At 49.6% G+C, this 16,368-nt stretch overlaps 1 protein-coding gene across 1 annotated transcript; it reads left to right on the top strand.

Moving 5' to 3' along the window:
* Positions 1 to 2,359: 2,359 nt before the first annotated feature.
* On the top strand, positions 2,360 to 13,418 carry C5ar1 (complement C5a receptor 1). The gene is made up of 2 exons (XM_052762320.1): positions 2,360 to 2,591; positions 11,223 to 13,418. Exons 1-2 carry the CDS (start codon positions 2,589 to 2,591, stop codon positions 12,282 to 12,284), a joined length of 1,065 nt encoding a protein of 354 aa, XP_052618280.1. The 5' UTR covers positions 2,360 to 2,588; the 3' UTR covers positions 12,285 to 13,418.
* Positions 13,419 to 16,368: the final 2,950 nt, after the last annotated feature.

The following is a 16,368-nucleotide window of genomic DNA, read 5'->3' as shown; positions in this document are numbered from 1 at the left end:
CTCACTCCGCAGGAGAGCAGGTGGGGGTCAGTGATGATCATTGCCGCCGCCGTATGGTGTTCCGGTAGCCAGTAACAGGAGAAATGGGGGCCACAGTCACCTGCTTGGCTCATGGGCTCCCGAAGGGGACAGGCTTCCCGGGGCACTGGGGCTATGGAGGAGAGACAACCCACAGTTTCCACCCCATCGGGTCACGAGTCTCTCCAGCGTCTCTGGTTTCCATCCTGTAAATCGAAAGTCCTCAGCCCGACCTCAGAACAAGTGGTCAGCGAGAGGGCTCTGTGGTTAAAGAGCTTGCTGCTAAGCCTGCTGACCCGAGTTCAAGTCCCATGACCCACACGGTAGACGGAAAGAACCGCACTTTGCCCTCTGACCTACACACACACACACACACACACACACACACAGGCACAGTTTACAAAACAAATCAGAAAACTTACCATGTTTGTTTATTTGTTTATGTTTGGCTTTGTTTTTTTGAGACAGGGTTTCTCTGAGTAGCCTTGACTGTTCTGGATCTCGCTCTGTAGCCCAGGCTGGCCTTGAACTCACAGAGATCGGCCTGCCTCTGCCTCCCGAGTGCCGGGATTAAAACTGTGCCACCACCTGGCTGTCTTTGATTTTTTGAGATGGTGTCTCACGTCCGGGTTTGCCTCCAACTGTCTGTATAGCTTCAAACTGTATAGCTAAGGAAGAACTTGAGCTATGGAGTCTCTCGCTTCCACCTCCCAAATGCTGAGATTATAGATATGTGGGGCCACACCTAGAAACCCTTTCCCCCACGTGTGGTCTTTGAAATCCAGGAAGTGTGTTCCTCTTAGAGCCCATCTCCCCGCATACTCACGGAAGTTCCAGGGCACAGCGGTCTCACGTGGCTGATGTGTTAGGTACACAGGGCAGGGTGTGGCAGGAGGATTTCAAACAAATAGAAAACAAAACATCACAGGATTAATTATGCGGTTAAGACAGTAAGATGGGGCTGGCGAGATGGCTCAGTGGTTACAAGCACTGGCTGTTCTTCCAGAGGACCTGGGGTTCATTTCCCGGCACCCACATGGCAGCTCACAACCGTCTGTAACTCCAGTTCCAGTGGATCCAGCACCCTCATGCGTGTATGCGAAAAACACCAAAGGTGTGTGTGGCGGGGGAAGACCGTAAGATGTTTCTTTTCTTTTGCTTTTTTTTTTTTTTTCCAGATAGGCTCTCACTCTGTGGCCCTTAACGGCCTCAAACTCACAGAGTGTTAGGATTAACATGTGACCTTCGGTTGTTTTTGTTGTTGATATTTTTGAGACTCGGTCCTTGCTATATAGTCCAGACGGCCTGGAATTTTTGATCTTCCTATTTCAGTTCAAATGGTAGGATTACGGGTGTGTGCCATGGTGCCTGGTCTAAAACTCTCTCCCTGCCTGTAAAGCAGTGGTTCTCAACCTGTGGGTCACGACCCCTTGGGGTCCCAAGTCAGACATTTACATTATGATTCATAACAGTAGCAAAATTACGGTTATGGAGCAGCAATGGAATAATTTTATGGTTGGGGGTCACCGCAACATGAGGAGCTGTATTCCAGGAAGGTTGAGAACCCCTGCTTTAATAGCCTAGTCTAGACTGGAACTATACTCTACAGTGAGGATGACCTTCTCATTCTCCTCCGTCAGCCCCCTGAGTGCTGGGGTTGGATGCACCACTACATCAGACTTTGTGTGGTGCTGGGACTGGAACCCAGGGCTTTGTGCATGCTGGGCAAACATTTTACCAACCGAGCTACCATGCTTTTGTTATCTGAGACGAGGTCTCATTCTGCAGCCCAGGGGGATCCTCCTGCCGCAGCCGCCTCCTGAGTGCTAGGATGACAGGTGTGTGTTATCACACCCACCCACCTCCCAGGGGAGGTAGCCCCAAGACTTGGGTCTTCTCTACAGCCCCATGTGTACTTTAGCTGTAAAGGCCACCTGGTGTGGACTGGAGAGATGGCTCAGTGGTTAAGAGCACTGGCTGCTCTTCCAGAGGACCTGGGTTCGATTCCCAGCACCCACGTGGTGGCTCACGAACATCCATAGTGGGTTCTGATGCTCTCTTCTGGCATAAGGTGTACATAAGGCAGATAGAGCACTCATAAATAAATAAATAATTTTTTTTTAAAGGCCACCTGGCTGGGAGGTTGGGGCTATAGTCACCATCCCTGTTCTCTGGAAACCCCAGGAGCCCCAAAACTTCCTTCAGTTGAAGCAGAGTCCTCCTCAGATGGGGGAACCAAGGCCAGCTGCATCCCCAAAGGGGATGAGGCTCTGAACATTGCCTTTTTCCCTTCTGGGGCCAGAGACTTCCTCCTTTTCCCAAGCCTGACTTTTCTCCTCTGCTTGGGTGGCACTGGGTGGTGCCGAGGGTTTTCTGGGTGCGCACCGGTGGAGGGAGCCCCAGCTAGAACAGCCAGAGTGTGACCAATGAGCACCCCAGAGGGGCAAGACAGTCATTTCCTCCCAGCTGCCTGCATCTCTTCTTGAGGCTTTTAAAAGCACGGCCCAGACGACAGAAGGGACCTTCAGGCATCCGTCTTGGTCACTACAGAACCCGGGAGGAGCCAGGACATGGTGAGTGGGTTCCTTTCCCCCCTCACTCTCCTTATCTGACTCTGCCTGCCCATTTCCTTTCTCAATCTCTCTTCATCTGCCCTCTCCTACCTGCATCCCGAGCTCATACTCCGAGGATGGGATGTGTCCAAGGACTAAGAGGACTTATGGGAATCGCAGCAGCCTCACAGGACTGTAGACCTGAGAAGGTTCTTCAGGACAGAAAACCCTGGCCCTGGTTCTCTTAAATGAAGAGTTCTCGATGTTGGGCGTGGTAGCTTACACCTGTAATCTGAGCCCTTAAGAGGCCGAGGCAGGGTGCTGCAGTTCCGGGCCAGCCTGGGCTACATAGTGAGTTTCAGGCTAGCCTGGGCTACACTGTGAGATATTGTGTTAAAGGACAAATGGGTTTGTGATACAGCTCAGGTGTGGGAGTGCTGCAAGTCCTGGGTCCAGTTACCAGCATCCTGCAAGACTGGGTGTGGTGGTGTGTGGGGGAGGTAGAAGCATAGGAGTTGGAGGTTCAATCTTACATAGTCATTTTGAGGTTAGCCTGGGCTACGTGAGACCCTGTCTCAGAAAAGCAACAATAAAAATATAATCTTCCAAACCACCCAGTGTGGTGGCACACGCCTGCTATCCCAGCTCTCGGGAGGCAGGGGCAGGTGGATTTCTGAGTTTGAGGCCAGGTCGGTCTAAGAGTGAGTTCCAGGACAGCCAGGGCTACAGAATGAGACCCTCTCTCCAAACAAACAAACAAACAAACAAACAAACAAACAAGCCAAGTCCTGACAGCAGTTTGGCTGAGTGGTCATTACTAGAGAAGTTAGAGGGGGCCTGGAGCCCAGAGTCCACGTCCCTCTAAGCGGGTCCCGTTTGATGCCTGGGCCCTAAGGTGGTGGCATGGTGCTAGGAGAGTAACACAAGACACGGCCTTGCTTCATCTGCACAAAAGAGGAAATGGAAAACTCGATGACCAGGCAAGTTGTGAGCTTTCTTCATCCCTGGGTCCCATGTCATTTTCTGGTTCTGCCCTGAGCAATCGGGGTTTCCAGAACAGGGAGGGCCTACTGTTCTTTTTCCTTTCTGCACAAGGTGTTTTCCAGCACCAAGTCACTCTATTGACCCTCAACCTGTAGAGTCCTTGATTTGGGCTGGGGAGGGGGGGGAGGTTGCTCTGGATTCCTAAACCAGTGCTCTATGGCTAAGCTCCCTGGGGCATTCTAGGCAGGGGCTCTACCACGGAGCCACACCCCAGCCCCTCACTGGGGGATTCTAGGCAGGGGCTCTACTACTGATCCACACCCCAGCCCCTCACTGGGGGATTCTAGACAGGGGCTCTACCACTGAGCCATACCCCAGCCCCTCACTGGGGGATTCTAGGCAGGTGCTCTACCACTGATCCACACCCCAGCCCCTCACTGGGGGATTCTAGGCAGGGGCTCTACTACTGATCCACACCCCAGCCCCTCACTGGGGGATTCTAGACAGGGGCTCTACCACTGAGCCACATCCTCAGCCCCTCACTGGGGGATTCTAGGCAGGGGCCTTACCACTGATCCACACCCCAGCCCCTCACTGGGGGATTCTAGACAGGGGCTCTACCACTGAGCCACACCCCAGCCTCTCACTGGGGGATTCTAGGCAGGGGCTCTACCACTGATCCACACCCCAGCCCCTCACTGGGGGATTCTAGACAGGGGCTCTACCACTGAGCCACACCCCAGCCCCTCACTGGGGGATTCTAGGCAGGGGCTCTACAACTGAGCCACACCCCAGCCCCTCACTGGAGGATTCTAGGCAGGGGCTCTACCACTGAGCCACACCCCCAGCCCCTCACTGGGGGATTCTAGGCAGGGGCTCTACAACTGAGCCACACCCCCAGCCCCTCACTGGGGGATTCTAGGCAGGGCCTCTACCACTGAGCCACACCCCCAGCCCCTCACTGGGGGATTCTAGGCAGGGGCTCTACCACTGAGCCACACCCCCAGCCCCTCACTGGAAGATTCTAGGCAGGGACTCTACCACTGAGTTACATTTCAGTCCTTGATCTTTTAAGACAAGATGTCACTAGCCCAAGATAGTCTTAATCACATGATTCTCCCGCCTCAGCTTCTCCAGTGCTGGAATTCCAGGCATTGTTCTACCATACCTAGCTCCTATACATATTTTTTCTTATCTCTTTTGAATGAGTAATTTTTAATATTGTGAAATAGGCATTTATTGAGTGCTTACTGCATGCCAGTCATCTTGCTAAGCATTTTCAATTCACTACAAAAGTAAATGATCAGTATGGAGGATATAGAATACCCATGTATTTCAAGGGTATCACAGCCCTTTTAACAGACATGTACTATCCGGATGGGAAGTCTCATCCTCTCTCAACAGGGACTTAGGTTCTTGTTCGTTTCTTTCTCTTACTCTCTCTCCTTTTTCAGAAAGAGTCTCACTGCATAGCCCTGGCTGTCCTGGAACTCTCTATGTAGATGAGGCTGGACTCAAGCTCCCAGATGCTTGGATTAAAGGGGTGTACCAGCATACCCAGAACCCCATTCTCTTGGGGTTCCTCCCCTATCTCTGCTCTTCCTAATAGAGCCGACTTGGGAGGCTTCCTAGCTTATCTAAAGCCTCTCTTTTTCCATCTGTGGACTGGGAATGGCCACAGCGGCAGCACTCCGGGGGCTGCCATATGTGTTAAATGAGATAATACCTGAAAAGCGTAGTGAAAGCTGGTCGCAGTGGCACATACCTGTAACCCTAGCACTTGGGGGAGAGAGGCAGGAGAATCAGGAGTTCAAGGCCCGCCTGGGCTACACGAAGCCTTGTCTAAAAAAAAAAAAAAAGGAAAAAGAAAAAAAGAAAGAAAAAGAAAAGAAAACAAACAAACAAAAAAAGCATGAAAACTTAGGACCAAGAATAACCCTGTGTCCCCACGTCGCAGAGTGCTTTCAGTAACTAAGCACGCACACCCAAACAGCCCGGTGCTGACATTCAGGCCCGAGATGCTCAGCGCCGATCCACCCGGCAACCGTCAGTCCCATGCTTTCTCTCTAAATTTAATTTTAGAGATTATATTTAAGAGATCATTTCCTCAGATATTTCAACTCAGTCTCCAAAGCTCAGTACTCTCGGGTGGCTGGTGGCTGCCATCTTGGATCTCACAGACAAGAGCATCTCCACCTCCATGGCAACACCTATCAGAGAGAGAGGGAGAGAAAGAGAGAGAAGAAAGAGAGAGAGAGAGAGAGAGAGAGAGAGAGAGAGAGAGAGAGAGAGAGAGAGAGAGAGAGAGACCATTTTTTTTCTCCTGGATGTTTTCCTGGACAGCTTCTAGGCTCTCTTAAATGCCCCCTTCTCACCCTGCCCCCAGTTCTCACCATACTTCGTCATTTTCTCTCTCCTTGCAGAGGGGATGTTTTCTGAGGCAAGAGCCAGGTAAACATCTGGTGAGCAGACTGGTTGACATCTGATTGAAAAAGAAATAGCCTTCTTATCTTCCCAAGAATTGCAGACAAGCATACTACAATTAAGCTACATCCCCAGCCCCACATTATTATTATTAAGTATTTTTTTGGGGGGGGGGTTTCGAGACAGGGTTTCTCTGTGTAGCTTTGGAGCCTTTCCTGGAACTCACTTGGTAGCCCAGGCTGGCCTCGAACTCACAGAGATCCGCCTGGCTCTGCCTCCCGAGTGCTGGGATTAAAGGCATGCGCCACCACCGCCCGGCAAGTATTGTTATTTTGAAATAGGTTCTCCTGTAGCCCAGGCTGAACCTGGAACTCACTATGTAGCCAAGGATGGCTTTGTCTTCCTGTCCTGTTCCACTCTCACCTCTGTAAAATCTATGCATAGATTTTTTTCTTGTCATATTCCTTAAGAAACTATTTTCATATCATTTATTTATTTGTTTTTATAAGATTTGTTTTTATTTATGTGTGTCTGTTCGCCACACATGTGAGGGTGCTCTCCGAGGGCAAAATATAGTTTTAGACTCCCTGGAGCGGGAGCTACAGGCAGTTGTGAGATTGCTGTGGGTGCTGGGAGATGAAATCAGGACCTCCGCAAAAACAGCCAGTGTTCTTCACGGCTGAACCATCTCTCCATCCTCTTCTTTTTCTTTTTTTCCCAGTTCTTTTGTTTTGTTTTGTTTTGTTTTTTGAGACAGGGTTTCTCTGTGTAGCTTTGCGCCTCTCCTGGAACTCATTTGGTAGCCCAGGCTGGCCTCGAACTCACAGAGATGCGCCTGCCTCTGCCTCCCGAGTGCTGGGATTAAAGGCGTGCGCCACCACCGCCCGGCTTCTCAGTTCTTTTTTTCTCCTTTCCCCCCCCCCAATATTTTTGACCTTATGATTAGTTGTATCCACAGACATGGACACTGTGTATGGAGAGGCAAGGGTGTCTTGTATAATACTGTTCTGCAGGAGGTACTGGGTTCCACGTTCAACAAGAACCACTTAGGCTGCAGGGATAGCTCTCTTAGTATCCGAGTCCCAGTCCCTTCTCAGAGGCAACCATTACTTTAAAGTGTGGGCACCTAGTCTGTGTATACAGACACGAACGAACACACACACAAACACACACACACACACACACACACACACACACACACACACACAAAGGGAGTTCATTCTTCCTTTATAGGTAATTTATTTCATTCATTGCCCACTCTTATTTCCTATTTACAATTTTTTTCTTAAATATCAGAATCTTTCTGTATCAGTTTATTAACAACTTCCTCATTCCTCGTTCCTTTTAACACAAAGTTGAAGAATACTTTGTTGCCTTGATGCCCGCACTAACTTACTCAATCCCTTTGGTGGAATACTTTGGGTAGTTCCAAAGCTTCCTTCTTCCTTCCTTCCTTCCTTCCTTCCTTCCTTCCTTCCTTCCTTGTTTGTTTTATGTTTTGAGACAGAATTTTGGTAGCCCAGGCTGGCCTCAAACTCAAGGTCCTCTTGCCTCAGCCTCTCAGGTGCTGGGATCACGGGCGTGCACCATGCTCAGCCAATCTCCCCCTTTACAGGGACTCTGTCAAGGTCAAAGCTTCCTGAGATGTTTGTATCTGGGAGCTCCAGGAAACCATAGAGATTAGAATCAGCGTCTTTTTCTCTGCCTCATGAAGCCAGGAAGAGGACAGGGTGAGATCAGCCAGGAAGGGAGGTGGTCAGTTGACAAGTGTGAGAGATTGGGTTTAGAGAGGCCCGCAGCAGAGGTCTGAGTCATCAAAGCAAGGACGGTGTGAGAGCTGGTTCTCTAGGAGAAACATTCAATCCTTGTCTGGGGACTTGAGAATACCCTGAGGGGCAGAGTGTGAGGTTATCCAGTTAGGCCTAGAATTAACCCTTTAGTGACTTGAGCATGGGACCTTGGGGATGGCCAGAGTAGCGAGTAGGAAGATATGGAGCTGAGGGTGAATCAGAGTAGGGTGAGTGGCTGGGGCCCAGGGTTATTTTTCAAGCATTTTTACTCTCTCCTTTGAATCCCGCCCCCCACCCCCAGAGGGTTTCTCTGTGTAGCCCTGGCTGTCCTGGAACTCACGCTGTAGACCAGGCTGGCCTCGAACTCAGAGATTGCCTGCCTCTGCCTCCCAAGTACTGGGATTAAAGGTGTGCACCACCACTGCCAGGCTAATACAAGAAGTTTCATACTTATTTTCTTTTGTTGTTGTTGTTATTTATTATTACTGAGATAGGGGTCTAGTTATGTAGCTCAGGCTGGCCTTCAACTTAACGTGTAGCCCAGGCTGGTCTGGAAGTCCTCATCTTTCTGCCTCAGCCTCCCCAGTGCTTGGGTTATACAGGCACATCTCACTACATCTGGCTCAAAATTTACTCCTATTCTTGTTTTTATTTTTGCTTTTCAAGACAACAGTTTCTTTGTGTAGCCCTGGCTGTTCTGGAACTTGATCTGTAGACCAGGCTGGCCTCGAACTCACAGAGATCTGCCTCCCGAGTACTGGGACTAAAGGTGCACACCACTACTGCCTGGCTTCACATTTCTATTTTTTTTTTTTTTTTTTTTTTTTGGTTTTTCGAGACAGGGTTTCTCTGTGTAGCTTTGTGCCTTTCCTGGAACTCACTCGTTAGCCCAGGTTGGCCTCGAACTCACAGAGAACCGCCTGCCTCTGCCTCCCGAGTGCTGGGATTAAAGGCGTGCGCCACCACTGCCCCACATTTCTATTTTTTAAAAGAGTGTTTATCAGTTTCGTGTGTATGTGTGCATGTGTGCACGTGTGTATATGTGCATGTGTGTGCATCACGTGTCCATAGGAGCCTGCCCAGGTCAGGAGATGTCAGACTCTGGCACCAGAGTTCTGCATAGTTGTGAGCTGCCACCTCAGTGCTGGGGACTGAACAGCTCGGGTCCTTCGCAAGAGTAGCAAGTGCTCTTCTTAATGGCTGAGCCATCTCTCCAGCCCCCTAATTCTTATTTCTTATTCTGCCTTCTGCTGGCCCCAAACACTGCCTCGGCTTCCGACTCTTGAGTTCCGAAGCTTTAAGGTTTGGGAAATGGGTGGACTGCTGGGCTTCCAAGGAGATAAGGAGGGATGAAAGGGAGGGCTCAGAGCAGGAGACATTTGCAGAGGGACACGTGTGTTTCATGTAGGGCGGCTTGGGTCTGGACTCCAGGGGATGACTCCAAAGCCAGTGTTGTGCTGGGTTTGGAGCCCGGGGCTTCATGAATACTAGGAAAGCACTCTGTCCACATTCCTAAGCTCACTCCTCTCCAGCATTTTTAAAAATTTGAGTTTGGGTTTCATGTCATACAGGCTAGCATTGACTGCCTCCCCATCCTGCCTCCAGCTCCTGAATGTCATGAGCCATCAAGCCTGGTTTAATAAAAGAACTTTTAAAGCAGAGGTTCTCAACCTTCCTAATGCTGTGACCCTTTGATACAGTTCCTCATGTTGTGGTGACTCCAACTATAAAATTATTTTCGTTGCCACTTCATAACCGTGATTTTTTTGCTACTGTTATGAGTTGTAATGTAAATATCTGTGTCTTCTGATGGTCCCAGGCAACCCCTGTGTAAGGGTCGTTTGGTCCCGGAAGTGACCCACATGTTCAGAACCGCTGTTTTAGAAGGAAAGCCACAAAGCCACAAGACACCCATCGCTGTTTTCAAAGGCCCACATTGCCCAATGTCCTTACACATCATGGTTACATTGTCACCCTGTGGGAACACTGTCACCCTGTGGGAACCCACCCCACTGGGCATGCCAACCACAGAATGAAGCTTCACTTCCAATAGTGAGAGGTTTTGAAATAGACGACATTGTCCTGTCTTTATTTCAGCTTTGGATATTGTTCCAAGTTCAGGACACACACCTGTAATCCCAGCTTATGGGAGGTGGAGGCAGGACAATCCATAGTTTGAAGTCATCTTCAGCTACATAGTGTGAGTTTTGAGACCAGCCTGGGGTATAGTCTGTCAAAACACTAAACAAGGGCCTGGAGAGATGGCCCAGAGGTTAAGAGCACTGGCTGCTCTTCCAGAGGTCCTGAGTTCAATTCCCAGCAACCACACGGTGGCTCACAACCATCTATAATGAGATCTGATGCCCTCTTCTGGCATTACATGCAGACAGAACATTGTATACATAATAAATAAAAAACCCCACTAAACAATAAAGAAACAACAACAACAAAATCATTGTGTGTGTGTGTGTGTGTGTGTGTGTGTGTGTGTGTGTGTGTGAGAGAGAGAGAGAGAGAGAGAGAGAGAGAGAGGGGGAGATAGTGTCTGGCCACACAACTCGTGCTGAGCTTGAACGCAGGACAATCCTCACACATATTTTGATCCTTTAAAATGTTTCACCAGGGGCTGGAGAGATGTCTCAGCAGTCAAGAGTAGTTGCCAGAGGACTGGAGTTCAGTTCCTAGCTTCTAGGTAGGGTAGTTCACAACCACCTGTAGCTCCATGGGGGTCCAATGCTCTCTTCTGGCCTTCCAGGGCACCTGTACTAACATACACATAGACACACACACACACACACACACACACACCACACACACACACACACACACACACACACACACACACACACACACACAGAGTTAAAATAAACCCCATCAATGGTGAGATGGCTTAGCAGGGAAAATGCTCACCCCGGACCTTGGAGACCTGAGTTCTATCCGAGAACCTTCATAAAGGTTGAGGGAGACAACGGACTCCACAGAGTTGTCATCTGACTACGACATGCATATGGACACACAGACAGGCAATAGTAAATTTTAAAAAATCTCATTGGTGAGGCATCGTGGCGCCCACCTTTAATCCTATCTCTTGGGAGGCGGAGGCAGGCAGATCTCTGTGACTTCGAGGCCAGCCTGGTCTACAGAGTGAGACCCTGTCTCAACTCCATCCACCCCCCAATACTGCACTGAAGTTCAGGTATGGCGGGTGGGCCTTGCTTGTACTATCATCACTTGGGCAGCTGAGGTAAGAGGAACGGCAGGATTTCACTTTGGCTACAGATTGCATTCAAGACCAGCTTGGGTAATTTACCCGGTCTCAAAATAAAAACTACAAATGGCTGGTTATGTAGACCTTCAGCATCTCCATGAGACTCAGGAAGATGGGGTAATGTCCCAGTCTCCTGGGGATGTGACTGCCAACTCACACACTGTCTACCTCTTTGACTCTGCTTAGGAACCCACAAACAAAAGCGCCAATGACTACAGCAATTATGATAACTACCCTGATGAGACCATAAACCTTGACCTGCCTGTGGATGGTGGTCCCGCTCAGCTGTGGCATCCTGAGGATATTGTAGCCCTGATCATCTACTCGGCTGTGTTCCTGGTGGGAGTTCCCGGGAACACCCTGGTGGTGTGGGTGACCGCATTCGAGGTCAGACGTACCATCAACGCCATCTGGTTTCTGAATCTGGCGGTGGCCGACCTCCTCTCCTGCGCGGCCCTGCCTGTCCTGTTCGTGGCCCTTATAAAGAGTGACAACTGGCCCTTCAGCCCCAAGACCTGTATAGTCCTACCCTCACTCATCCTGCTCAACATGTACGCCAGCATCCTGCTGCTGGCCACCATTAGCGCCGACCGTTTCCTGCTGGTATTCAACCCCATTTGGTGTCAGAAGGTCCGAGGGACCAGCCTGGCGTGGATGGCCTGTGGAGTGGCCTGGGCCTTAGCACTGCTTCTCACCATCCCGTCCTTCCTGTTCCGTGACGTGTACAAAGAACCCTTCTCAGAGAAGTATGTATGTGGCACTAACTATGGGAAGGGTGGTATCCACAAGGAGAGGGCTGTGACCATTCTGCGGCTGATCATGGGCTTTGTGTTGCCTCTGCTCACGCTCAGTCTCTGCTACACCTTCCTCCTGCTAAGGACCTGGAGTCGCCGGGCCACACGCTCCACCAAGACGCTCAAGGTGGTGGTGTCCGTGGTTACCTGTTTCTTTGTCTTCTGGCTGCCCTACCAGGTCACAGGGACCATGATAGGTTGGCTGCCCCGGTCCTCGCCCACCTTCTTGAAGGTGCAGAGGCTGAACTCCTTGTGTGTGTCTCTGGCCTACATCAACTGCTGTGTGAACCCCATCATCTACGTAGTGGCCGGCCAGAGCTTCCAAGGGCGGCTTCGCAGGTCACTCCCCAGCATCATCCGGAATGTGCTCTCAGAGGACTCTGTGGCCAGGGACAGCAAGTCTTTCACTCGCTCCACGGTGGACACCTCAACCCAAAAGAGTCAGGCAGTGTAGAGGACATACCACCACTGGCCCAGCAGCTCCTTTTCCAGCCCGCCTCCTCCTTGTTTCTTCCTCCTTCTCTTTTCCCTTTTCCTCCTCCTCCTCCTCCTGTCTCTTCCTGAATCCTGGGATTATATGTTGTAGACTATCATTCCGAAGCGTGTGGCTTTTGTTTGTTTAACTCTGTGAAGCTGTGTTACTGTGCCTGTCCAAAACACCTGGTGGTCTAATAAAGAACTGAATGGCCAATAGCGAGGCAGGAGAAGGGATAGGCGGGGCTGGCAGGCAGAGAGGATATACAGAAGGAGAAATTTGGGATGCAAAAAGAAGTATCCAGAGAAGGAGGCGGACTGCAGGGGCCAGCCACCCAGCTACACAGCCAGCCAAGGAGTAAGGGTAAGATTGACAGAAGTAAGAGAACGGGAAAAGCCGAGAGGCAAAAGGTAGACGGGATAATTTAAGTTAAGGAAGATTGACAAGAAACAAGTCAAGCTAAGGCTGACATTTATAATTAAGAATAAGCCTCCGTCATGTGATTTATTTGGGCGTTGGGTGGTGAGCTCCCGCCCCCCAAAAAAGAGCAAAAACAAACAACAGCAATTATAGGCATAAATTCCTTTGAAGAGAAACATCACATTAAGATATTACTTGGCTTTCGTTTCTAAGAGAGACCTTTGCTGTACTGTCCACTGGCTTGCCTGGGCAGATGCACATGTAACATGATGACCTCTGGGGGCAGGGTAACCAGAGAACAAGAGAATTTCGTGTTATTCATTATTCTTATTCTTATTCTTTTTTTTTTTAAATGGCACTGGGAATGGAATCCAGGGCTCACAAATGCCACTCAAGTAAACTACCACTGGGCTGTGTAACCCCAGACTCTAGGCAACCAGGAACCATCCAACGCCTTCTATTTCTTTCTTTCTTTCTTTTTTTTTTTTTTTGACACAAGATCTCATGTAGCCTCGTTTGACCTTGGCCCGATCCTCCTGCTTCCATCCCCCAAGTGTTGTGATTATAGGCCTGTGCCACTGGGTCTAACCCGTCCTTCATTTCTACAATGTTGTCTCTTCATGAATGGTATTCAGTGGAATCCAAGCTTTGTAAAAAACAACTGTGCATGGCTTACATGATAAAGATCTAAAAAAAAAAAAGGTACAAAAAATGTGTTATTTAATTTTTAAAGAGCATTTATTTATTTATTTTATGGGGGATGGTGCTGGGCACATGCCATGGTGTATGCGTGGAGGCCAGAGGACAACTTGTTGGAAATGGTTCTCATTTCAACCACGAGGGTCCCAGGAATTGAACTCAGGTCATCAGGCTTGCTGGCAAGCACCTTTCCCTGCTAAGTTATATCATGGGCCACAAATGTGCTCTTTTGTAATGTGTAATCTCAGCTTAGAGAACACATGCACGTGAGTGCATGTGTTGGCTAGAAAATGCGTATGGAACAACCCCAGAAGTATGAGGCAATCGGGTAAATGGTTTTGAATTTTCTGGTCAGCACACTGAAAAAGGGAAAAAAAAAGATTCAATAAGAGAAAACAGGCTCAAGTCCGCACCCCAGCACCTGGGAGCCTCAGGAACAAGAACTGAGCATTAGAAGCCAGCCTGGGTTACCCAGGAGACTCACAAAGTCTCACAGAGTCCAAACAAACAATAAATGAAGTAAGATACTGGAGTCTGGCTCTGCCAGGTCCTCCCTTCTTCCAAGTGGATCTGTGACTATTGGTTCCTACCTGTGTTTCCCTAGGGACACTTTCTTATGGTGACACTGACCTCACCGGAACTTTTTGTTTTGTTTTCGAGACAGGGTTTCTCTCTGTTGTCCCAGCTTTCCTGGAGGAACTCACTCTGTAGTCCAGGCTGGCCTCGAACTCACAGAGATCCACCTGCCTCTGCCTCCCGAGCGCTGGGATTAAAGGCGTGCGCCACCACACCCGACTTTCTTCTGTTTTTTGGATGGTGTCTCCGGGGTTGAGATTTGTTTTTGAGACAGGATCTCATCCAGGCTAGCCTTATGCTGGGTATGGAGCTGAGGCTGATCTTGAACTTCTGATACTTCTGCCTCCACATATTGGGATTACAGGTGTGCACCCCACCCCACCCCGAGTTGTCTCTCTCTTGTGATTTTCTCACTCCTGACCTCCTCACCTCCTCACCCACGTCCCAGATGTCTTCTGCAAACATCGTCCTCCCCTTGCTTCTCCATTCCAGGAAAAACCACGCCGGAAAAACCACGCCGGAAAAACCACGCCGGAAAAACCACGCCGGCCCTCTCAGTCTACCCAGTGGGGACCCACCCTCCTTCCTACCACACACCCGGCTGCTCCAGGTCCTCTGTCTCCTCCCTCTTGCGTCCATGCCTCACCCCTCCCCTCGTCTCCTAGCTGTCCATCCCTGCTCCCATTCCGTCTTCTTGCCAAGTGTCCCCTCCTTCAGGGAGTCCCCTGTGACCACCCCCCCCCCTTGCTTCCCACAAGCATCCCACCCCAAATCTTTGTCCCTGACCGCTTTTGAGCTTCCTGGTTCAGAGAGTAAGTAGTACATCCAGAATGACATGCTGTTTTAAGAGTTGGTCCTGGGTGGGAGGGGGAGGGGGGGGGCGGCTAGAAAGATGGATCAGTGGTTAAGAGTACTTATTGTTCCTTTAGAATAGTGGTTCTCAACCAATAAGTCACAGCCCCTCTGTCAAACCTCTATATCCAAAAAATTATATATTTTGGTTTTTCGAAACAGGGTTTCTCTGTGTAGTTTTGGAGCCTGTCCTGGATCTCGCTCTGTAGACCAGGCTTGCCTGAAACTCACAGAGATCTGCCTGGCTCTGCCTCTCGAGTGCTGGGATTAAAGGCGTGCGCCACTGCTGCCCGGCCCCCAAATATTTTTAATTAATTTATTTTTTATTTTATGTGCATTGGTGTTTTGTCATGGGTGCTGGATCCCCTGGAACTGGAATTACAGACAATTATGAGCTGGCATGTGGGTGCTGGGACTTGAACTCGGGTCCTCTGGAAGAGCAGTCCGTGGTCTTAACTACTGAGCCCTCTTTCCAGCCCCCTCCATAAAATATTTGCATCATGATTCATAATAGTAGCAAAATTACAGTTATGAAGTAGCAATGAAAATAATTTTATGATGGGGGGTCACCACAACAAGAGACTGTATTAAAGCGTCGCAGCATTAGGAAGGTGGAGAGCTGCTGTTTTAGAGGACCTGGTTCAGATCCCAGCATCACATAGTGTCTCCCAATGGTCTGTAATGGCCTCCATGCACACCAAGCACACCCATGGTGCAAATACTTGCAGGCAAAACACCCAAACATATAAAACAAAAAGAAATATTAAAAAAGAGAGCTGGGCCCAGGATAGGATGTAGTGCAGTAGGTAGGGTCCTGGCCTAGCATGCATGAAGCCTGGGGTTCAGTCGCCAACATTGAATAAAACCCTGAATGGTGGCAGGGTGTGGTGGCGCATGCTTTCAATTCCAGCACTCCAGACACAGAGGCAGGCAGATTTCTGGGAGTTTGAGGCCAACCTGGTCTACATAGTGAGTTCCAGGTCAGCTAGGGATACATAGTGAGATTTGGTCACAAAACAGCAAAACACACACACACACACACACACACACACACACACACACACACACACACACATACACACACGCACTCAACCCTTCATGGCACACACCAGTAATCTCAATACTTAGGAGGTGGAGGCTGGAGGCTCAGTTGTCGGAGGTCTTTCTCTGCTACACAGTGAATTTGTGGCTAGCCTGGGCTACATGAGATACTGCCTGTCTTAAATACCGCCCCTGCCCCCCCCCAAAAAATCCCAGCCAGGCATGGTGACACACAACTTTTTTGTTTTGTTTTGTTTTGTTTTTGAGACAGGGTTTCTCTGTGTAGTTTTGGAGACATTCCTGGAACTCGATCTGTAGACCAAGGCTGGTCTCGGACTCACAGAGATCCGCCTGCCTCTGCCTCCCGAGTGCTGGGAGTAAAGGCACGCAGGTGATACACAACTTTAATCTCAGCACTTGGAGCCAGGTGGAGCTCTGTGAGTTTGGGCTGCACAGAGATACCCTGTTCCAAAAA

The sequence above is a fragment of the Peromyscus californicus genome, unplaced genomic scaffold (genome assembly GCF_007827085.1).
Source record: "Peromyscus californicus insignis strain IS unplaced genomic scaffold, ASM782708v3 Scaffold_4__1_contigs__length_199733344, whole genome shotgun sequence".
Taxonomy (NCBI): Eukaryota; Metazoa; Chordata; class Mammalia; order Rodentia; family Cricetidae; genus Peromyscus; species Peromyscus californicus.
This window is presented reverse-complemented; position numbering and strand designations above follow the sequence as displayed.